Here is a 23,903-nt window from a genome sequence, read left to right on the forward strand (position 1 = left end):
CTGTTTATAGACTCAAAATCCTTTCATTGTGAGTAAGAAATAACAAAAAGTCGTTATAATGCTTGAGTTAGGATTATTTTGTTTTTAATGTAGGTTATAGCGGAGTGTAGCCTACTGCCTCCTCAAGCCAAATGTCATAGTTTTTGCCTCAGTAAAGTTGTCACATAATTCCTTCATACATTTAACTTTTGTGTTTGTTAGTATATAACTGGTGTGTAATGAACATTATAGCCACATGAGGCTGCTAATGCCGATTAAGATTGAGGACATGGCGTGCAGTGTGCTGTTGGTTAAAGTTGGTTTGTTTGAGACTTTAATGTTAACAAGCATATTTTAATACTTACCAGCTCAGGGCTGCACTGCTCTGCTTTGTAGCTCTAGCAGTACCAATAACCTCGGTTTGAATGGCAAATGAATTTCACTTACAGCGTTATCATATAATCCACTAATGAATTGTGTTTACTGCGGTATACTAATCCTTGCCCAGTCGAGCAAGCAGAATGCACCTTAGTGGAGCTTGACAGTCTAATGCACTAAATAATACAGCTGCGTCTGAGCAGGATTAAAATACTTTGAAAAGATTGCTGATAATTTATGCAATCTTGTTTTAACTAAATTTCATATGAGCAAATTAGATTCTCATAGTAATTAAACCAAATCCTCCTTCAAATGTAGCTTATTAGTCACATTCATATTAATAACAACACCAGTGCACTTCTTTTTGTAATGGGATCCAGTCCAGAATAAGTACCACCTCTCCCTTGGGTATGCCAGTTTGTTACTTAACAAACTTCCTCGCCTTTACAAACGAGCTTATTCCTTCAGGGCATGACATAAATGGGAGTGGTAGACTAATTAAAACACCTCAGGGAGCAAAGAGGATGTGAGTCAGAATATGTACAGTAGCCCCAGATCCAATTAGGGTGCACTACCACTTGGCTACTGTTGCATTATTGAAGCGTGTTATGGAACAGACGGACCATGGACGATAGGGAGTGCTATTAGGACAACACTTGGCAAGGAAAAGTTACCATGTGAGTTTGGGCTAAATTTCTACAGATGTCACAGCACAAAAAAAAACATGGAAATGTCCCCAGGGTTGATATTTTCAGTAATTAAGTCTTCTTCTGAACTGGAGAGAACAAGGTTATACAAAATAGTACTTGCTCATGCAGCTTAAAGACAAATCCATCCAATCGAGTTTTGTGTGGTCTAATAACTGTAGCCCCAAGAGTACAGATAATTTCCTGTTGGGACATCATTTAGTCTGACAGGTTGCAAAAATGAGCTGATTTTACACCATGAAATAACTTGTGCATGCAGATTTGATTTATAGCCATTCTCAAACGACAGCATGGCCAAGTTAGAGCAAGGTACGTTTCTTTAATTGAACATCACACAACCTTTAGAATGATCAATGCAGAGTTAGGCTGCTAAAATAGAAGAAAACATGTTGTTTATAAGGCAGGAGTAACAGGCTAATTAACTTGCATTACTCATTTTGAGTTATCAATTACAGCTCAGCATGCTCACAGCAACCATGTAGTCATGATACCTCTCACTGCGTGATCAATTCCTTTGATACATTGTAATTCTGCAATCCTGGCTTGTTGACCCTGAGGAGTTGGCAGCATCAATGCCTATTTCCTTAATAGCAGGAGTATGCGTGTGAAATGGCTTAAAATGCGCGGCAAGTGTTGCATATAAAAACAAATCAAGCAGTCAAATTAATTTGTAATCAGTGTTTATGAAATTGTGGGAAGTGATTCATCTATATTACCTGAAATATTCACAGCCTCAATATACCCTTATAGTCCTTGCAATTAAATTAACGGACTGTAAGTAAGGAAATAACAGCAGAGGGGACGCATACTTGTTATAAAATGTTTATTTAGAATAAAACGTAGCCATATTACACGTAGTGTGGTCAATCTATTTTACATACCTCAGGAGAAGCGACACAGTTCTGCCATGGTACGGTTCATCATGATTGGAATAATTAAAATCATCACCAACATCATCATTAGTCTACAGTCAGAGGAGGTTATAGTAGTGTTGCTCAGTCTCACAAGTTTTACAGGATAGCATATAGCACAACAACACAACGCAGTGAGGGACCAGTGCTAGAAGGCCAGTGGAAAACCAACAACAGAGAACGTAATACTCGTCATTACGGGGGGCTAGCTTCAGCAGGCCACAGACCCATTCTGGTACAGTAATAGCAACTTTTATACTTGGTTTCTCCTCATTGCAGTGTACACCAATACAGTAAGCTAAAGCTTAAAATGCTAAAACCAGGTTGATCTTGTTCTGTGAATGATTGCAATGTTTTAAACAAGTTCACAAACCACAAAAACAAAACTGTGTCTATGAGTCTGAGGTAGCAAGGCAATCATGGCTTTCCTCTGATTTCTGATCATATATCTTTAAAAAAAAAAAAACTATTCTACATAATGACGGTGGGCCTCTTAAAAATCCAATTACAGAACGACCTTAGATTTAAATCTTTATTCTCCAGAATTTCTCTCTTTATACACAATCCCACTTTCATTCATCAAATCTTTTCTCTGTCTTCCACACGTGGAATGACAAACTGTATAGGCACAGAAGGGGTAACGTTTACAGAACAAATCGAATTTGACACAAAGTCTGCCAGCATATCAATGCTTTAAAGGGGAACTTGACATTGAGCATGCTACATAATCAAAAACAAAACCGATGCTTTGAGTAGGTGACACAGCCTTCAAAATGATCCTCTCAGCCACTAGATGTTATTACTCAGGAACTGTGCGTGCTCCCAAACATGGAAACCTCCTTCTACTACTACTGTGGGCTGGAGGGTACAAAGCAGTGGAATGACACAAAAATGTAACAGTTTGATTCCCGTTCGGGGCAGAAATCAACGAGAAAGAAACACAAATCTCAAACTGCCCTCTGAAGGAAAATAAAAATAAAAAGCATATTTTACTATACAAAGCCCCGTGTCCATGTTCTCATCTGCATATCTAAACAAATCACTGACAAATGTTAAACCAAGTTCAGGTACAATCTACAGTTCATAAAATGTACAGTTTGCATAGTACAAGACAAGGTGGTAAAAGTAGTAAAGTTGTCTGGTCCTGTGCGTCTTTGGGATTTAGGGTCAGGGGGGATTGTTTGTTTGGGAATGGTCTCCTCCCGACACTTACTGCGCACACTCACATGTGTGCACACTAACACACGCCGAGCTCTGTGGGGATTCTCCTCACATCACCTGCGAAACAAAGAACACAAACATTTAATCACCATGTTAGATCAGACCACAAAACAACACGATGTAGGTGTGCGCCTTTCAAGTAGAAAGTTAGTGCTCTTGTCTTTTTTTTTGGTCGAACACGCCTCATTTCTCTTCATCAAGACATCACTGTGTAGAAATATCAGAAGTTTGAACAAAGTGATGGGGTTTGAAAGCTGGCAAATGGACTGCAGTCCCTCCAGCCAGTTACAGTCCATTAGGAGCTTGGTGTGGAGAAAAGGGAGGAGGTGGGCGGGATGACATGCAGGGGAGATTTAAAAAAAACATTGCTGTCTTCTCAGTAATGGAATTAGGCATTCAAACCAATTCAACCATGTCTCTGTATGAAAACCAACCGAAAGTGTGACACACGGTGTCAAGGATAATAAGAAAAGGAAAAAGTGGAAGGATGAGTAAACTTAATACCAGTAAAAAGAAACTGAGGAGATGAAGGACGTTTGGTTCGATGTATTTCTTAAGTTAACTGAATACAAAGTGGTTAGGGAGTCATAATGAACTTGACTCATTCAAATTAGAGCTGTGACACGCTGAAACCATACGTTGAAATGTAATGGCTATCAAAGAGTGAAGTAGGAACCAAAGGGAAAAAGCCACCACTTATGGATTAATAGAAAATAAGCACTCAAACTGGCGAGTAAAGGCCTTAGCTGTGTGCCAAATTGTCAAGAAGACTCAAAATATGGTGAGAGAAAGAAAAGAATAGTGTGAGAGGAAAAGAGGAATAGCGGGGTAAAAAATTACAGCGGCAGAAGGGTCAGTGGCAATGGCTTTTACCACACTTAAGTCCCAAAATGCACCTTGGCCTCAGACTGGGGGACTAGAGGAGCAGCTAATGGTCCTCGGGAGAGATCCATTAGCTGTCTCTTTCTCACAGCCCACCAAATGTGGAGGACTGAGGCATGTGAAGGCTACCTTGAGGCTACTTTAGTGGCAGCAGCTGTAATTACCTTTAAAATGTAGCTCTGCTCACAGTTCTCTCACCTTGCCCAATTACTCAAACCCGCACAAATACACACAATAAAGCAGCTTCCATACAAGCTGGAAATACACAGACAGATTTATGGTAATAGTGTGTGTTTAAAGGTGTAGAAGAACCTCGTCTTACCTGTGGTCTTGAGGAGAGGCTCGAGGCTGTGGGAAACAAAGAAAAGAGACAAGGATTTAATACTTGAACTCCCCAGTCCATTTCTGTTTACACTAAATGTTCTGCCTCCCACATATTCCTCGAAGCCTTGAAGCTGTGCAGTATCCAAATGCTAATAATGCCGGAGCGTCTGCCAAATTACAATGGATTTCTAACTAAAGCCCTCATAGGAGTTTTGACTCGAATGCAATTTAGAGCGAGGGGGCTCCAGCTCTCTATTTGAACATTCTTATTTATTTTTCTTTTGATTAACATTCCCATTCCTTTCAAATTCTGCTATAAAAAGTAATGAGTCTCTGAGGTTTTTCCTGATTATCTCAGATACCAAATTTAAATGATAATCAAAAGAACCTCAAGGCTCTGTTTGAAAAGGCATTTCAACAAAATGAAAACCACAAAGTCACCATACAGAGGAACCTGCGGTGCACAGACAATGATGCACTTTTTAAAAAGCACACTATATATACCGCTCTTCATTGAAATACAGGCAGGAACTGTTGAATTCATGACTACAGATGAGAGGACAGCTGCTCCAACTATCATTTATACATAACACACACACACAAATACATACACCTCCCACAAACAAAGTGTAATGACAGTTTGAGGCAAAAAGACAGATGTGGAGCAGCAGTGTGTGAGGTAAAACCACCAATTATTTTTAGTTGAAATGTTTAGTGCATTCATTATTTGACAGTAATTAATTGGCAACTATTTACAGTAGATGCTTTGATTAATTTGCTTAAGTAATGTTAAAAAAAAAAGAGCCAGCCATTTTCAATTAAAATCTGAATATCTTTGAGCATTGGACTATTGTGAGGAAGTGATTTGACGGTGTCTTGGTGGCTCTTAGGAACATTTGGTTGAAATAAGTTGCGATTTTTGTGAGAGAAAATGCTATGCTGTACAGGAAGGACAAACTTGCCTAATTCACACATCTAGACAGTGCACATGAATTTTCCCTGCTAGGATGAAGTATTAACAGTTAAACGGAGTGCCAAGCACTACTATTTCTGCTGACCAGCGTCCTTGTGGCGAAACACAAATCTGCCATCAGATGCAGGGAATACACGATCAAAGAGAGAAGGAGTTAGAAACTTACGACTGCATGCAGGGAAGGAGCTGTTAATCTGCTCCATTACATCTGCCAGGTTGGAGCTGCTGTTGTGGGAGTGTGGCAGCTCGCCTGGAAACACAAACACACACACTGAATTTGACTTTTCACAGACACTAAAGATAAGTCACCATACCATTTGTAGCAAAATGGCGTAACAAGAGCAATGTTTAAGTTTCAAGTGTTCAACCTGATGCTGTAAAATGTAGCTCCAGCCATAGTGCATTTAAAGGACACATCTTCAAATATCAAGATGAATGTCATTTGAGTGAGTGTTTTTGTCTGAGTATAACGTTTTGAACTTGAGTGTCTCACCTGAGTTTTCAGTAAGTGGCCCTTGTTCTTGCCCAGTTGGTGAGGAAACTCCATTTACCCTCAAGTCCATCTCCGGCTGAGTGGAAAAGAGAGAGATGGAGAGAAGAAAGAAACAAGGGAAACTCCATTATTATAACATAATTATTCTGCATGGCAACCACTTGACAACTTCAAAATTAGCCGTGCTTCACAGCGCCAGGCGGAGACAAGGGAATAACAGAGGGCGGCACAATAAGGCTGTTATTGTGTGTACAAAAACATTTCTCATAAACATGCCTCTGCCAATGTCCCCACTTGAGTTTAACATGCTTCAGTATCAATCACTCAGTCCTCCAAGGACATTTTGTAGTTAGATTTCCAGAGTTCTAGCTTATTGTTGTATACAGAGTTGTTTTATTGAGTGCAAAAGTAGAAATAACTGTTTTTTCAGCACAAACAAATGAATTGAATTACACCAGGCCGCATAATCTGACAGATATAACTCTGTCTGTACAAATATAGAATATAGTGTTTCCACATCAAAAGCAATAATCTCAACGTTTCCTCACTAAGGGAGGATGTGTGTATTTCCACAGGTTTCCTGTCTAACGCATTTGGAAATCCATCTCCCCTGAGGCTGATGTTTCTGACACTGATGCAGCCGCCACAGCGAATGCAGATGACAATAAGCTAGCAATGTTTATGTTCACTTTGTTGTGGACAGGGCTTAGTCTGTGACGGATGGCCTCACTGAGCTTTGATTCATCCTGCGACCCACTGTTGTCTGATATATGATTACAGAAATCTCCCGTGCCCTAAAATGTCGTGAATATCAATGAAAAGAGCATTTCAGACAGAGGGCAGAATTTGACACAGAGATTCAAGTGATGATCATTGGTTCATTCTTTATAACTAAAATGCAAGATTTGAGTCATGGCTGAATTGAAAAGTCTGATAAAAAGCAAACAATACAAATAGAACAAAATGACAGTAAAAATCCCAGTTGCTCAGAAACACACAACAACACTGCATCAAAATCGATCAATGAGTGATTAGGGTTGTGTAAGTAAAGCGTTGTGGACAGCTGATCAATGGGTGAAAACACGCTCTGCTGCCCTGATGCACAGAAGGGAACACTTGATGTCTAGTGACATTTACGGCAGACTCCCACATTCCCTTCAGCTTTTATTCTGCAACAAACCAAATCAATGGTGCCTCGCTGCCCACCCTCGCCGGCCCTCTTCTTCTTCCCCTCCCTCATCTCCCGGTGCCCCCGGCGCTGGTAAAGGCTAACATGTGAGAAGAGTCTCTAGAGCACAGCCACTGTCTTGAGGCTCGTCTGAGAATAGCTAAGGTCAGGGCTTTGGTCCGCCTTCAGGAGTGTGAATTGAGTGTGTGCCATGAAGCTGGCTGGGTTTATTATTCTGCAGCTTGGCAGTAATGCCGCGGTTGATGGAAAGACATTTGACATATTATCAGGACTCCGGAGACTTAAATGTCAGAAAACAGAACTTCTTGCTTAGTGTGGGGGTGTTTTTAGCTTCTGCAGGTAGATGTGCCGCTGTCTCATGAATTGACTGCATGTTTTTGTCTTTTAGAATTAGGAATCACTTGGTTCATTAATACAACAAACACACAGGACGTAGTTGAATGACAGGTATCTTAAAATAGCTAAAACACTTAAAATATCTTTAAGTGTTAATATGAGTGAAAGAAAGAGAGAAATGATAATAATCCAATGATATAACACATGATAATCTATCACTGATATGGGCTCTATTCACCTGCCTAATAAGTACTTTCACTTTTCAAGATTTATATAGAAGTATTTCCAGGACACATCTACACTAGATGGAAATCTCCAATATGGTGAAGCATGGGTGCACAAAACCCTTTTTTCTGTCAAAATGTTAATCTTCATCCATTAAAAATCTGCCGAGTCACGTCAGATGCCTTCCGGCCATATTTGATGTGAGTTATTACCGAGCTTCCACCGCTCCACATCTACCAGAGAGCCAAAACCTGCTCTGTGTTTGCTCTGGCTGATTTGTCGGGATTGCTGTTTGTTTTTGCTCGAGGGTTGTGCTTTTTCTCAATTGGCACAAACAGTCAAACCTCGGTGAGCAATTAGGCCACGCGTAAACAAATCTGGAAGTTATTGATAGAGGGACTGGAGACGAGCGCTGGACTCCTGGATTGAATGGTAATGATGTAATTAGGATCTAATCTGAATGTTGATTAACGGGATTTGTTATTCTAAGACACAACAAGCTAAACATGTAAATGTATGGGTTGACATGCAACATACAAACGTGCACATGTACATATTTATGTTGTTTTTTTATTGGAATGACTTTAAAGGAATCCTTGAACCTAGTGCAGGCCTTTAGGGATAAGCAATGCACTTTTCAAATGAGTTTTTGTACTTTATGAGTAGCACTAAAACCACCTTCGCAGCTGGTGTGTGAGAGAGACTCTATGAACTGTGATTACTGCCCTGCTGCTGCCTCACAACACGCCTAATGAACTAAAAGGAACTCAGAGAGACTTTGTGGCTGTAAAAATTGGGATTCCTCTGGTAAAAATGTAAGGTTTTTATTTAGTTTTTGAAAACCATCACTAAAAACTATACCACCAGTGCAAACAAAAAAAAATGCTATCTGTAAAAAGGTATATTAGGAGAAATGCAAGTGGTCTCATTGCATTTTTAAGCTAAAATACCAAGCTTTTTAAAGCTGACCAACTTGCATTTATATCACGCAATTGTGATTATACACTACAAGTTTAAAGTCCTTTTCACTTAGTAGACTACTAACAGCATCTATGTTGGTTTTGTCTGCTAAGCACCCAAACTAAAAGCCATTATTCTTGCAAATTGCCTCTTCACAGCTGCAGGTGAAATCATTTCAAACAATCCCACTTTGCAGTTGTTAGAGAAAATTCAAGATTCAAGGCTTTTATTGTCATTCGGACATAGCTACAGTGTAGTTATGTCGATGAAAATCTTAGGTCCCAGGCTCCTCCAACAGTGCAACACAATAAAACAGGTAAAATAATGCAAGTAAATACAATAAAATAGAATAGAAGTAGTGCCATAAGAGAAAAGCCAATGCAACTGAGTTTGTAACATATTAGTCTAGAAATATCTGTCTCTGTCTCCTCTCAACCTGTGGCTTTTTGGATGATTCCCCACATATAGCCGTGGCTGTGCAGTCACCTGGTGCAGGAGCTGTCGGAGGCGCTGCAGCTGAGACTCCAGCTGTTTGTTGTGTTCCTCCAGGATGTGCATGCGGGCCTCCAGCCGGCCCTTGTGTTGCCGCAGCAGCTTGGCCTCAGCAAGCAGATCGGCCTCATCGGGGTGGGTAAAAGAACTGTCTGAATCCCAGGGGCCTCCAGCAGGGGCCCCTCGCTGGCCATGCTGCTCCTTCAGCTGCTCATACTCCTTCTGTAGGCTCCTGATAGAGAAGGGTCAGAAACACATCATGTTAATGTCACACTCACAGGTAAAGGGTAGTAATCGGGAGTAAGAAAGAAGTATTCCGATCATTTACATGAATAAAAGTAATGATACCGCACTGTAAAAACATTCCATTCCATTTTAAAAAGTCCAACATTTAAGATTTTAGTTAAAAAGACACAAGTATTGATATGTATTGTTGTTAATGTAGGGATCCCCATCAGAAGCACATGGGTTTGCCTCAAGTCTTGAATTGTCTTCTTTAAGAAGTAAAGAACATTTGGCAAGATGAACAGCTACAAAGAAGAGAGCATTCACGATAAAGTAGTAACAGGCTTAGCATTGTAAATAAACATAAGGAGAGGAAAAATACACACATTTGAATGTTTCTATTTAAGACAGTATGTTAAAACAGTATGTAAATGTACATTTATGAACATGCATCCGTTTCATTTTTATTATACTATTTAATGGTCCTCTTCTAATGTTTTTAATATTATGCGTTCTTGTTTAGTAGTAAGACTTTGTAGACACGTGTAGCCATCAACTTGACAGAGCTGTATTCCTGGGAGTCTTTTATAAACACATCAGAGGACTTCCTGAGAGCTGTGCTTTCATGTTATTTCTACATATCTTTGTCATGATTAATATATATACATGCTGTGCTTTTGTGTCATGCTTTGATGCGCTGGAAGGCTTCTCTCTTGTTTGATTCTTCCTATAATTAAAACATTGTTGCAAATTAAAAGTGATTGGTAAGTGGAGTTATTTGTATTGATATCACTCAAAGGAAAGCTCCTTAATGAACAGTGGGGTGCAACGCAAAAATAACAAAGTCATGTTTACTCAAAGCTTTCGGCCTTCTTAGTTAAATCCTTTTTGAGGTGGATTTATAAACATAAAGACCCCCCCCCGTCCAGTCCCGTCCCCTGTCCACACCAAAGCAAAACCATAAGCTGCCATATTTAACTTAAGTTGGCATTTATGGGCTGGCACTAAAGCTCTCTCTCCTCCTCGCTCTGCTGGAGTGCCTGTGTGTGTAATCAGACTTAAATCACTCCAGTCGAGCCACAGCCGGAGCAAGAGCACTTCCACAACAACAATAGATGCTAGAGTGACTCTGTCTCTCCATTTACTAATCAAACCGGGGAAGGACTTGGCGTGTGAGGCCGACTGGGGGTACGGGAAGTGTTTGGATGTTTGGTGCTCCACAGTGAGATGAAATGAAAACATGAACTCAATTGACACGAGGGAGATGTGAGTAAACAAAAAAAAGACAGATGTGTGGAAAATCTCACATTTCAAAACTATTGACATTAAAGGTCACCTATTATGCAAAATCCACTTTTTCATGTCTTTTATACATAAACATGTGTCCCCTCTGTGTGAAGAGATTCTGAAGGTTTCATTTAAAAAGATTCGCTCACTTTTCGTCCTCATCCATTTATATAAAAACCTGTCAGCTGATCAGATTTTGGCCACTTCATGATGTCATAACGATTTTTTGGCTTGTGTAACTATTAGCCAATAACCAACCAAGGTAACACCCCTCCCCCACCTTAACACCTGAATCTCCTCCTAAAGCACCATTATTGTTGTGTTAAATATCTCTCAGAGGGGCGTGGGGAGTGGCTCCTTATTTTCATCTAAAGTAACAGACACAGAATCATATCACACTGAATTCACTTTTCATTGTCTTACCTCTGCTCTTCCTCCAGACGGGCTATGATGCGCTCCAGCTCACCCCGCTCCTCCCTCTCCACGGCCTGCAGGATCTGGGCAGGACTCTGGGGCTGGCTGCAGGGGGAGAGCTCCCCCCCCAGCGTCTGGCAGTACTGCAGGATCAGGGCATGCTCGTCGTCCCTGCGGAGGAGAGTTCAGAGTTATGTGATGAGCGAGGAGCCCAGACATCTTGCCCCTGTTAGTCAGCTACTTTCACCTTCTACTCAGTCTGGAAGGAGGGACTCCTCAGCACATAAACAATGTTCAACTGAAAAAAAGCTTTTCAGCTTAAGAGAATTATGGTAATTACTCATAGTAAATCATTATGTTTGAGGATCACTTGGAATGGACGCTCGGGAATTACAGTATAGCACAGCACTCCTGTACAAAGGCAGAGAGACATGAACTACAGAAGCAGTGAAGTTGATTTTTTAAATGCATGAGGGAAAGAATGGTTGTAATCCTTCATTTAATACATGTTTAGGATGATTAAGAACCTATATAGCTAATAAACTACAAAGGGCCTATGAAGAACAAATGTATATCGGAAACATTTACAACGTGCTGATCACAATTCTTGTTTATTTTGAGCTAAGCTTGTTTAGTACAAGTTAAATATCTTCTTTCATCAAAATGAATATTCTTCAATTACGAACATAAATAGATCAGTGAGTGAATGTACTTTCAGTTGACATTGTTTAGCATTTAAGTGTATTTTTCAAGAATAAAGGGTGGACACCATCAAGCACTATAGGGTAGTACAACTTACTTGTGAGATAAAAAGGTGGCATTCTATAAATAAAAATAGGAAGAACGGAGTCTAAACAAAGATTGCGGTAGCTGCCACCATATATAAGATCTGCCGCTATTGTGGGTCTGCCACGCTGTAAGCTCCACAATCCCTGGTGGAACAAAGATGTGTCAGTCTCTGCTCTCTGATAACTGGAATAAGGGAGGGCTGTGAGGAGGTGGAGGGAAGGAGTCTGGCAGACAGATAGAAAGATATGGAGGGAGCCAAGGAGGAATGGCTGCCGGTGTCTTCTGGTGTGTGTCTGTGTGTGTGTATGTGTCAATCTCCTTATGTGTTATCTCAGTGATCTGAAAGGTGGTGGCAGGTCTCGCCAAAGCCCAGCTGTCACCTTCACTCTGAAACGCACCCCGAGCCTTAAAGACTAAAAACCTGACAATCACACAAGTTCAAAAAAAATGATTTAAAGATACTTTGTAGAGTGACTGTAATTTCCAGAGTCAGTTTGACAGCCCTAAAATAGGGTTCGGGCTGAGAGAAAGATTCGTAGCATGGTGACTCCATGTGTGGCTTCCCACTGTTGACTCGATTTAGCCATTTTTATTATTCATTGCTTCAGCATGTCAAAATATCCAGCAGTGCTGAGGCTGTCATTCTGTGACGTTGAAACCGTGGTTATGTAACATTCAAATAATATATCTGGACTAGAAGAGCAAACATATATTGACAAATGGTCTACTAATACTCATAAACATATACAATAGATTTAAAGAAATGCTCATTTTATTACAACTTGATTCTTAGTTTTGCAGCTTTGGTCATTGTTTATACAACATGAAACTCCTTATAGTGATTATACATGTATAGCAATGGCCAACAAGCTGATTACAAGTTGCAAAGTATCCTGCTTCAAGGGCCACATCCTGTATTTACCTCTATGAGCTGAAATCTGGAGCATACTTTAAGTCACACCTAAATCAGTGACAACCAGGCAGGAACTTCTGGCACCTTTTTTAAAGAAGCGGCGACTTGCTATAAACTAGTTTTACACACTCTTATCAAGGCCAGACCATAACTGAGTGCATAATCCCCAGCTATAATGAGTAAATTAATCAAATACGCTCTGGAGAGTAAGCTGGCAGACTGAAACGTCTCAGGTTTTACATAAGACACCCTTGAATTTCACCATAGGAGACGATCAATAGTGTTCAGAAAATACTCAGAATGCCATTATCGCCGCATGGATAATACAAAAGGTTATGAATAGAACGCTTTCTCTTTCTCAGAGATGACAGCAATTATACTATATCATGACCAAGGAGTGAGGCGAGAAAGTCGTTAACAAAAGGTTCCCAGAATTAGTCTTTTACCTCTTTTCATATAAAAGCAACAATATGCCAAACCAGTAGCCCTCCATGTACTCTGAGGAGAAAAGGGTTTTATCATTAACAAGCCTAACCCCCTAGTGGGATTTGAAGCACAAGTTTAAACAGTCATTTTCTGTAAGAACGGGATTTGGATTAAATTCAACCTCACATATTTTGTTAAATAAAGGCACTAATGATGAACATGACATGAATGGATTTCTATGAACAGGGCCGTTCTCAAGTAAAGCCATGTTTATTCTGCTGCTTTTTATCTCATGTAACCAGTCGCTCGTCCTTGTCCATTTACTGTATTGTATGAATTTGGTCCCCAACATTTTTTTATGCCGTCTTATCTTTTCTTAATTTTTTTAACAAATCTCCCTTTTATAGCCTTTCTGAAAGCACTCGTAAAACAATCCGTCATATGCACGCGCACATAAACATTTATTCATCAATTCCACTCTAACATGGACAATGAATCCATGCTGGAAGTGCTGCGGTTCTGATAAATGACATAGAGAAATCTGGCAGAGACCGGATGTCAAGGGAGCAAGCAATGATGAAGAAGTGCTTATTTTCCTTTAGAGAAACCTGGAAATTGGTGGCATTGTGGTCTGCTGGGGTTTGGGGACGGAGGTCCTGCACAATCTGAGTGACCAATTAGGTGAGGCTCTGGCAACAGGAAGCTGTTTCAGGACATTATGGCTGGCAGGAGGGGCCCAGAGGACAGCAGGAAGGGGATCATTACATGAAGAAATGGGCATTACAAGAGGCTGAGCTGGCTCACAAACCAAATGCTCTTCAACAGTGGGAGGAAGAGGAAGTGCAGTGAAAGGACACTCGGGCACAGCGCTGGTTGAAGAGGAAGGAAATGGTGAAGAATGAGATGAAATTGGAAGAGAGCATCAGTATGGGAGAAGAGTTTAATGTGATTATTGGTGATGAATGCTGAGGCTATTAGCTGCAATATGAGTGCGGTACTTTGTGTGGAGTTTAAGCGAGGACGCGGCTGAGAGGAATTTAGCCTACAACAATAGTATCGGGCCTGATGCCTAGCTTACATATCACAGAACAAGCAGCTCCTCTCAGGCTGAACAGCACTATCAGCTGCCTGGACCGAGCTCAGAGAGAAGAGAGAGAGATAAAGACAAAGGGAAACAGGTCTACAAGTCTTTTATCATAACCTCTGGTGAGATGATAAAAGCGTGCTTCCTGTGCAACTTCCACATTAAGGGACTGATCACAGTAAAGTCCAGACGTGTTGTTTATGAAGCAGGACTTCTAAAAGAAAGTCTTTCAATGTTTACCTCTGTGCTAAGTGTTCAATCTGAAGGTTGCCTATGCCCAAAGGTAAGACATGAGTAGACTACAACTAAAAAATGATGAAAGGCGGAGAAGAGAAAGAAGGGAGGACAGGGTATGATGAAAGGAGGTTTAAAAGAAAAGGGCGATCGAAATTAAAAGGGAGAGCGTGAGGAATAAAGGGCAGAATATCAAAAGACCAAAAAAAAAGGGACAGCACTGGGAGAGAGACTGGAAAGCGAAAGATAACCAAACAAAAAAGGAGAAGAGGGTAGACTCGCTCCTCGGTGACGTCCCGAGGCATCGATGACAAGACTGTGCTTTGGCTGGAGGTCAGAGAAAATAGGCCTAATTAAGGATTCCCTTTAAGATGAAAGCAACACACACACACACACACACACACACACACACACACACACACACACACACACACACACACACACACACACACACACACACACACACACACACACACACACACACACACACACACACACACACACACACACACACACACACACACACACACACACACACACACACACACACACACACACACACACACACACACACACACACACACACACACACACACACACACACACACACACACACACACACACACACACACAAATACTAATTATTGATATCACTGCACAGCTGGCAGCGAGTCCAAATCAGTGTTTGCAGGCTTTGAGCGATCAGAAAAAACAAGCCGAAAGCCAAACATGCATGTAATTGGCAAACGCAGTCATCCGTGTTACACTATGCATGTTTTCGTAAGCTCAAACACTGCCAAGAAAACCCCTTTTACAATCGTGTCAAGAATTCATATCATTTCTGAGAGTGTGTGTGTGTGTCCTCCACACAGACAACCAGATGGTTTGATATACAAAGAGGCTTTGGTGAAATCAGCTGTAGGCGGAAAAAAATACATCTTACAAAAAGAGAGGAAGGGCAATCAAGCACTTCAAACCAAAGGGAATAAAAAGAAGGAGGAAGGGTTCGTGGCTCAGGCGTCTGACAACACGTTGAACCGCATCTTCTTTTGGAAACATGGCTGAGTGGGCTGTTTTACTTTAGTGGTATCTATAAAACACAATATTGCTATTATTACAAGTTACTTTTTCCTTAAAAGTAAGGCTTGATGGACAAGTTGTTGTATATAATTAAGGCTACTGGTTAATTCTGGCCCTTTAAAATCAGTTTATTCATTCATAAGTGATGTGAATGATATTTTATTGCAGCAGAGTGACATTTAAGAGAGCGATTTCCCATTTATATTCTGGTAGAAAGACCTGGCATGTGCATAACTGTAAAATGATGTTAAGGGAATTAGGCAGACTTATGTCTGACTCATATATCACGGATAGCAATTTTAAATTAAAATATTGAAATGTTATTTAGCCCTCAAGTCAAAATTAAGAACATGTACATGGGGATTTATTCAAATAAGTTAATTTTCTCTAAGTACAACCTATAGTACACGGCAACATCAGACACATTGACAGTAGATCATCTTTCATTTTAATTACTGGCACTGTTAAATACATGTTATTAAATAAAAGTGCAGTAGTGTCTCCACATCCACATGTTCTCTATGGAGAGCTTGGTTTCTCGTTTAATGTATTAGTAACCAAAACTGCTTTGCATTACACAAAAATGTGTAGTATCCAGTAAGAACCCATGGGCTATAGTGTGCTCTGTGCAGAACGCAATTTCTGTCAAAGAATTGTGCTGAAAAAATTCACTTTTTGTGTTTGGCATTTTCATTGTTCTTGGAGGATTGTTCACTTTTATCTTCACAGGTACATTGAGGTTGTTGTTGTTGTTTTGCAGGCAAGCCGAATGCAAATCTTCCTGAAATGACACCGATGTGAAAGAGTGAAGAACTATGATTATGTTCTAAATGTGCTCTGGTGGGTGTTGTTTCCCTCTGCTGTTAAACCCATTAGCCTTCATCAAACCATCATCTCCCTCACCTCATTAGCGCTCGACACACTTGTGTGCATTAGCGTTAGTGTTGTTTGAGAGCTGCCAAAGATAATGGCATTTTCTCTTAAATAAGCCCGAGTACAAAGCACAAAAGAGTAAGAAGGAGTGGGGGTAATGTGTTTGTCCCGCATTAGGAGAGCTCGGAGAGGAAAATAAATCCACCTTCTCCTGCTCCACCAGAACATTTAGTCTTTTTTATTCTTCTCTCCTTCTATTGATCAGTTGAAAAGCAGAGAGGGCTTTTTGGAGTCTTCAAACGAACATCTTGTGTTTCTAAAACCGCTTTTCTACACGGAAAGGTCGGATGAGGGTGAAGTGTGGGAGCAGTGGTCCACACGATGCTTCAAATCAGCAGGGGATGCAACCTACAACAGAATGGAGCTTGATGCTTTAAATCTTCACTCGCGATTCTCACTAGCATCCTCCCTTTTCTCTGCTGAGCTTTTTTTACTCTCAAGACCTGTTTTTGTTTTCCTCCATGTACCATACAGAAAACGTCTTCAATCTCCAGCTGCACACTTTTCAACACTTCTGAAAAAAACATTTTAGTAGAAGGAAAAAAAAGTAGATGTTTGGCTTTGTGATACTTGATATTTCTGTTGAGATAAAAAACTTCTGCACCCTTTCTGTATCTGTGACATTCTCATGCACACATTCATTTCACACATGTTGAGTTTCATAACCTAGACTGATTATCTTTGATCAGGGAAATCTACAACTGTCTTATCTAAACATCAGAACCTGAAGTTATTCCCTCTAAAGACAAGAACATGTGGAAAGTGTGTGTCTATTTCTGTTTGAACACATATGTCTATGAGCTCAGAGGGCGTTTGAACCGCTGGAGCTCATTCCCCAGATTAGGATCTCAGTTGGAAAACGGAACAAATACGCCCTTCAACTAGAAGGGCCTAGACAAGACCACCCACACACACACACACACACACACACACACACACACACACACACACACACACACACACACACACACACACACACACACACACACACACACCACACACACACACACACACACACACACACACACACACACACACCACACACACACACATCACACACACACACACACACACACACACACACACACACACACACACACACACACACACACACACACACACACACACACACACACACACACACACACACACACACACACACACACACACACACACACACACACACACACACACACACACACACACACACACACACACACACACACACACACACACACACACACACACACACACACACACAAAATGTAGAGCCCTCCTTTTCCTCATCAGCTTTCCCCAAACTTTTGTGATTTCTTCTTTTTCAGGTTTCCTATGTCCTCATCTCCTCTGATCAAAGATAACTGGTTATTATCCGAGATCCTGAATCCAATCACTCTCACTTCTCATTGTTGGCACTTTAATCTATTACATTTCTACTGAAGTCCTGTATTCACCCACATCCCATTGTCTTTTTCCCCTCACTGCACACTTCTTCTGCTCCCTCAAAAACCGTTTCTGTATACATTTCTGTTGATCTCTTTTCAGCAATTCTTTGGTATTTCTTTGGCTGGTTTTGACACAAGAAGATGATGTCTCAGAAATCAAGTTTCAACAACATGTTGTTCGACTTTTGGTGTTGCTCTGATAAAATGCACTTTTACTCCATGTACAAAGAGATATTTGTATTAATATGTGCAGCAACTTGCGAAGAAAATCAGTGAAACAATGTTTAATCGAGTCATGTAGTCATGTGAAGGAAAAACGTATACAAATGTTGGGGACTTACATGCTTCCTGTTGCTGAGCTGCTGTCTGTGGGCAGAGAGCCGTTGGAGCGCTCCATCTGGGCCAACCTGAGAAAGAAACCCTCATCAGTGATGAAAACAAATCCATTTAAACACCGCCATCATCTCATCAAAATGCAGAACAGAGATGTCAACGAATGCAGATCTTAAGACCACAGAAGCACACCAATACAAAGTCATGACCCAAGTTACGACCAAATAGAACTTTGTGTTCTACTACAACAGGTGCATAGCCATATTTCTATGTTTCCAAGTTTGTGTGTCTGTGGAGAAACGCTCATTTTCTGGTCACATATTCAGACGAAGCTGCCATGCCAATGAGGCCGGCTCCTCAGATCAAAGCGTGTATTCACTGAACTCTGTAGCAGAGAGGCAGCCGGGCCGTACCGCAGATTAACAGCGCGACCCACACACACACCACTTCAGGCTGAAATTGAACTGTGACTGTGAATATGCATGGAGGGAGATATTTAAAGTTATTATTTCACTGGTGAAACCTCATCATTGTGTGCATTTCACCGTGTAAATGTATAAGCTTTGCTCTAATCTACAATGTCAGCGTCTACATTTCAGTTAAAATATTATATGAAATTCAATTTAAATACACCAGGCTCATCTGTGTCACTGCTGATAAAACAATGCTAGCAGAAACGCTGAGCCAAGGTTAATGGTGTGTGACCAATGAAAGGTTACAGGCCAGACGGAGCAGCCCTGCATCAGAAAAGCCTTCATAATGAAAGCTTTTTGACACAAGTAACCCTGGTTCACTTTAGAAAGGAGAAGCTTTGGACTGATTAGAAATGCATTCAAGGGGCAAGATGGGATATGTGACACTTTAGGGTTTTAACAATCTGGCTTATCTTTATATTAAACATGACAGGCTCTCAATCTCAGTGCAGCAGAACATTAGTTTGGTGATGTTGGTGATTATTGACCGCAGATCCCCCACTGTGCACATCATGTACGCAGTAGGATAGTTTTCAGTGGATGACTGAAAACAGCTGGGATTTAATGTGAGCGATCACCACATAATAAATAGCGGATACACAATGTTCAAAAGTGTAATTTTGTAACCCTTAGCAATAACAAGACTGAAATACAATGTTACTTATAATGCTACAAAAGCATACTTCCACTGCATATAGTCTTATCTAGACTAACTCATTTTTGCATTATAGGTACAGACTGATGGAAAGTGCTTCTTGGCAGAAAGTCTTTTTAAAAAGCATAAAAAAAACTTGCCATTTGAAAGTTGGTGTCTCACTCTATAATGAGGCTTTTTTAAATGTGCAACATTTAAAAGCAGTTAAAAAGTCTTTATGTGTGTGCGTTGCGGCGTCTGAGATGATGAGATAATGATTTGGGGAATGCGATGCGTACCTGCTGGCATACTGCTCTATCCTGGAGTGCGTGTCATCATGAGAGAGCTGGGGTGACTGGGACAGCCTGGAAATGGATGAGGTAATGGAGATGAATGAGATTCTGCATGCTCACACAACCTCATTAACACACTGAGATTTACAGGCACATGCACACGCCTCCTCACACACGCAACCGTAATGGCTCTTCACAACATCACCTAGAAAATAAATCAGATGATCCTAAAGAGAGAGATATGGGGGGGAAGGATGATCTACACAGCGGTTGGATGGGTTTGACAGCCCCTGCAGGGAAGAGCAACCGAATGCTAGTTGGGTGCTTTAAAGAGAAGAAGAAGGTGACGCTGAGGAGACAGTGGGTGAGTTTTTTGGATGCATGTTCAGCCAGTGGATCAGGCAGGCAGGTGGGAAACATGCAATTCAGTCATGGCTTTTTAGGAGTGAGGACTTAGGGCGGATGTGAGTGAGGAGAGAAGGGATTGAAGGAGGTGTTGTTAAAAGGCATTCCAGTCTGGAGACGAGGTGTTGTCGTGGTGGCGTAGATACTCACTCATACTGCTCAGGACACATGCTGATGAGGGTGACGGGACTGTAAGAGAATCGGAGGGAAGGGGGAGGGAGGTCAAGTACCACAAAACATCTCAGGGTCAAAAACACAGCAGGTAGAGGAAGACACGGAAGGAAATGTCTGTCCAACAGCTGAGTGGCTGCACTAAACACAAAGGGAAGGCACTTAAAACAGTCACCAATACATACACTGCATGTGGTTGTTATTATATCCTCTGTGACATTATCTAAACATGCATCAGAAAACACTTGTGATTCAGGCACTGTGCAGTTGTCTCAGTTTTGAAAGGGTCAAAATGGGCAAATGAAACTGTCAGCACTCTAATATACCCAGATTATGTGTACGAAAGCTCAAAGAGAAAGGGGTGATTATGTCAGATGATGTCTCAGCTGTCACACATATTTAATTTAAATGTTTAATTTTACAATTCCTTCAGCATAAAGAATGGTATGCCCTCAATTCATTCCCTTTCTTCATTTATTTCCAGCCAGATTAACTGAAAAATCAAGCCCGTAGATAAAGATATACAGAACCTATGTTGTTGTTAATCTGCTATTCAGTACATTATGATTTAAAATTATGCATTTGGTCCATAAGAACACAGCAAATGAAGCTGCTGTTAATTAAGGATTTTGGATAGAAAATGCGACAAACCTGAATGCCTGGGGCATGCGTCTTGATTTATTTTGATTCTTTTAATGTTTCAGTGTTTTAGTCCGTAATAATTGCAGCTATTTTTATAGCCGTACATAAGTTGTTGTTTGTAAGCAATTGGGACACCCTCTTATCTCAACAATGCAAAGAAATGTGTTATTTTCACGGAGGAGGCTCGTAAGAAATTGGGAAGATAAGAGTTGAGGTTGAAATTAAATTGCCTTGCTTTTGTTCTCAAACTAAGGCAGGATATTTAGAGGGAGACGTGCGGCTTTGTGGTTGTGTTTCTCACAGCGGGGCATCTAGGGTAGTCACACTTCTGTAGCTGCGAGAAGATTTCTAAATGCAGCAGGGGATTGAGACGGAAAAGACAAAAAGAGAGAAACGGTGGGAGAAAATAAATCGGGGTCGGCAGGGAGACTGAGCTTACTATACATAGCCCATGGTGCAACATTTGTTATGCTCCCCCGCCGTCTCTGCTAATGTTTTACGAGAGTGATGTAAGTTGTCATCTTTGTCAAAAAAAGGATAGCTTTGTAAGGTTTAGACAGTTTTCCTCTCATCAAAATGCGTCTGACTGGCATAGAATGACCTAATTTTAACCTCCAGACGGATGCACTCAAAAAGGATAACGTTTGTAGTGAAGACAGAAAAACAACCTGCTTCTACAGAAAAGGAGAGAGGGAGATGACATTTGAAATGAAGCATGAGAGAAAAAAAAGGTTGAAATGAAGGGGACTTAAGGAGAGGCAGGGGAGGAATCACAGCAGTGGAGACCTTGGGAGTATTTGGGGCTTGACAAATGTGGCTGCTGTAAATGTGTGTTTTCATGGACGGCTTGTTGTGCCTTGAGAACAACAACAAGGAGCATAGAAGAGCCCTTTGCACATTTCACTGGTATTGTGTTAAAAGTCAGGCTGAGCTGTGGTAGAAAAACGCGTCTTCTTCTCATCAGATCACCAGCCAATCTATTATGAATATCATAATTTGATTGGCTTGATCAAAACACTACTTTCCAGTGAGAATGTGGCCTAATTTGAGTTTGTTTTTTTATATAGTCTCTGCTTTTATATTTGACCTAACACAGGGTGAGCTTAAAGTGAATTAGAAAAATACATCCAAACACTTTTAACATTTTAACAAAGCCTTTAAAATAAAAGTAAATGTCTTGCCAGTAGAGTGAATGTGGAGTCTGGGGTTAACTAATGCACACAACTAAAATATCTCATTTGCTACCAGACATACGCTTTGGAGCGCTTTGCTGCTCATGAGCTCCTTAATGGGATAGGATTGTGTTATTATCTGACTTCGGTGAATCTGAACTATCCCTTTAAAACACCAAAATCAGCAACACAAGCAAACTAACTTATCAAGGCAGTGGTGGAACAGCAACTTCAAGGTAAATGTACTGTTTTATCAATGAGGTCGGATTAGCTTTTAAGAGAATCAATAACTACAGATAAAAACAGCTTGAGGTCTCAGCCGGAACAGACTGTCTGACGGCAAAAAAAGCAGTAACATATATATATTCTCAATATAGCATTTATATAGGCTCCATAGTATTTATCCAGCTCTGTCCGCAAGCAGCTTTCGTGCTGTAACTTTCTTTTTCGACCGCCATCTACTGAAGGTAATACACTGACTATTGATAATCACTCCCCTGTAGTATCCAAAGTAACCATTAAGCACTTGAAACTGCCTAAAGAGCTTATTCATTGTATGGTCTCGTAATGTATTTGTGAAAATCGTGCAGTCTGTGTTTCACTGGGTTTTCAGAGGGTTTTTTTGTTGGTGAATGTCCTGAGATCTTTCTAAAAAATCCATTTAGTCCATCATGCTGTGGTAGTCACTCTGTCACAGTTTGTGCTGCTTCCTCTGTTCTCAATGTCCTCTATTTTCCTGTCAGGGATAAAGACCTCCTGACTACCTGTCCGTCAGAAAGACAGCTGGTAAGACAAACGTGTGTGTGTGTGTGTGTGTGTGTGTGTGTGTATATGTGTTGCCCACTGTACACACATTGACCCACCATTACTACCACAATGCACACATCCAGCTTGTGACAATGCTCTCTATTAGTGGTTCATTTAAAAACAAAAAAGATTGTGCAAAATGCATTTTACCCACCAGAAGAGTTTTAATAAACCTAAACTTATTTACTTGAGTTTCACGAAAAATGAAAACTGGATTCTGAAAAAAACAAAAAGATTTAGCCACTCATTTTTTAAATCCACACTCACCAATTCGCCTCTGCAGCAGAGACTCATGTATCGTATCAGGTTGTGTAGGGTAACAAACAAGGAGCAACACTGAGTGGGAAACCATTAGAAGGGTTCTTTCACATTATCAAATATAGCTGTGACAAATTAAAAATCCTTTCTGCCGTGAAATGAAGCAAGGATATAAGTGGGAGGTGAGAGAGTAGGTGGTGTTCTGCTCTCAAGGTGGAAAGCAGAGTGGGAGGAATTAAAAAAGAAAAATGGAAAGCAGAGAGACTGAGTGAGTGCATTAGGGAGGCCAATTATACAGCAGACTGTGTAATTTTCCCTTCTGCTGCTACTTCTTAAAAGTTCACTTTATCAAGACAACCAATGGAGCGACATATGGTTTTCCTAAAACATTGTTTAAAATGATCCACAGCAAGGGATTACTTGGGGATGTAAGTAGTATTAAATGTACTGATTTTTCAGATTTATATAAGACACAAATATGCACACTATCTTATATTTAGAAGTTGAAACATTGGGATAAATCATATGTATTTACAACATACTGTACACAGCAGCAGCTGTAATGATGTGTGTGATTCCTCTTTTTATGCAACGTGTTCCAATTACAGAAAAAATCTATTTCAATTTAGATCACAGTATTCATTTAATGGCACCGAGATGGAAAAAGTCACTTAAGTGGGATAATAAGGGTTTATAATAAATGTGCCATGCAGAGCATTATCAGAGATTTCAGCCACATCTTATTGACGATATTCCACTTTAGGATTATTATTACAAAGCAGTTAATAGTGGACTCCAGCCTGTGGCGTCATGTG

General features: G+C 40.6%; 1 protein-coding gene across 5 annotated transcripts in view; it reads right to left on the reverse strand.

Annotated features, from left to right (window-relative positions):
- Positions 1-1,872: 1,872 nt before the first annotated feature.
- Positions 1,873-23,903, reverse strand: part of utrn (utrophin) — a 173,867-nt gene continuing 151,836 nt past the window's right edge. For 4 of the 5 annotated variants that reach the window (XM_034143472.1, XM_034143471.1, XM_034143474.1 and 1 more), the window contains 9 exons: positions 20,189-20,227; positions 19,640-19,705; positions 18,242-18,307; positions 11,006-11,167; positions 9,065-9,302; positions 5,869-5,944; positions 5,542-5,625; positions 4,401-4,426; positions 1,873-3,253 (listed from right to left, as the gene is read on the reverse strand). In XM_034143472.1, coding sequence (XP_033999363.1) covers positions 3,245-3,253; positions 4,401-4,426; positions 5,542-5,625; positions 5,869-5,944; positions 9,065-9,302; positions 11,006-11,167; positions 18,242-18,307; positions 19,640-19,705; positions 20,189-20,227 — 766 coding nt within the window. In that variant the 3' untranslated portion in view covers positions 1,873-3,244. The remainder of the gene's footprint in view (positions 3,254-4,400; positions 4,427-5,541; positions 5,626-5,868; positions 5,945-9,064; positions 9,303-11,005; positions 11,168-18,241; positions 18,308-19,639; positions 19,706-20,188; positions 20,228-23,903) is intronic. The other variant, XM_034143473.1, reaches the window with a different exon arrangement.

This window comes from Trematomus bernacchii, unplaced genomic scaffold, assembly GCF_902827165.1.
Source record: "Trematomus bernacchii unplaced genomic scaffold, fTreBer1.1, whole genome shotgun sequence".
Lineage (NCBI taxonomy): Eukaryota > Metazoa > Chordata > Actinopteri > Perciformes > Nototheniidae > Trematomus > Trematomus bernacchii.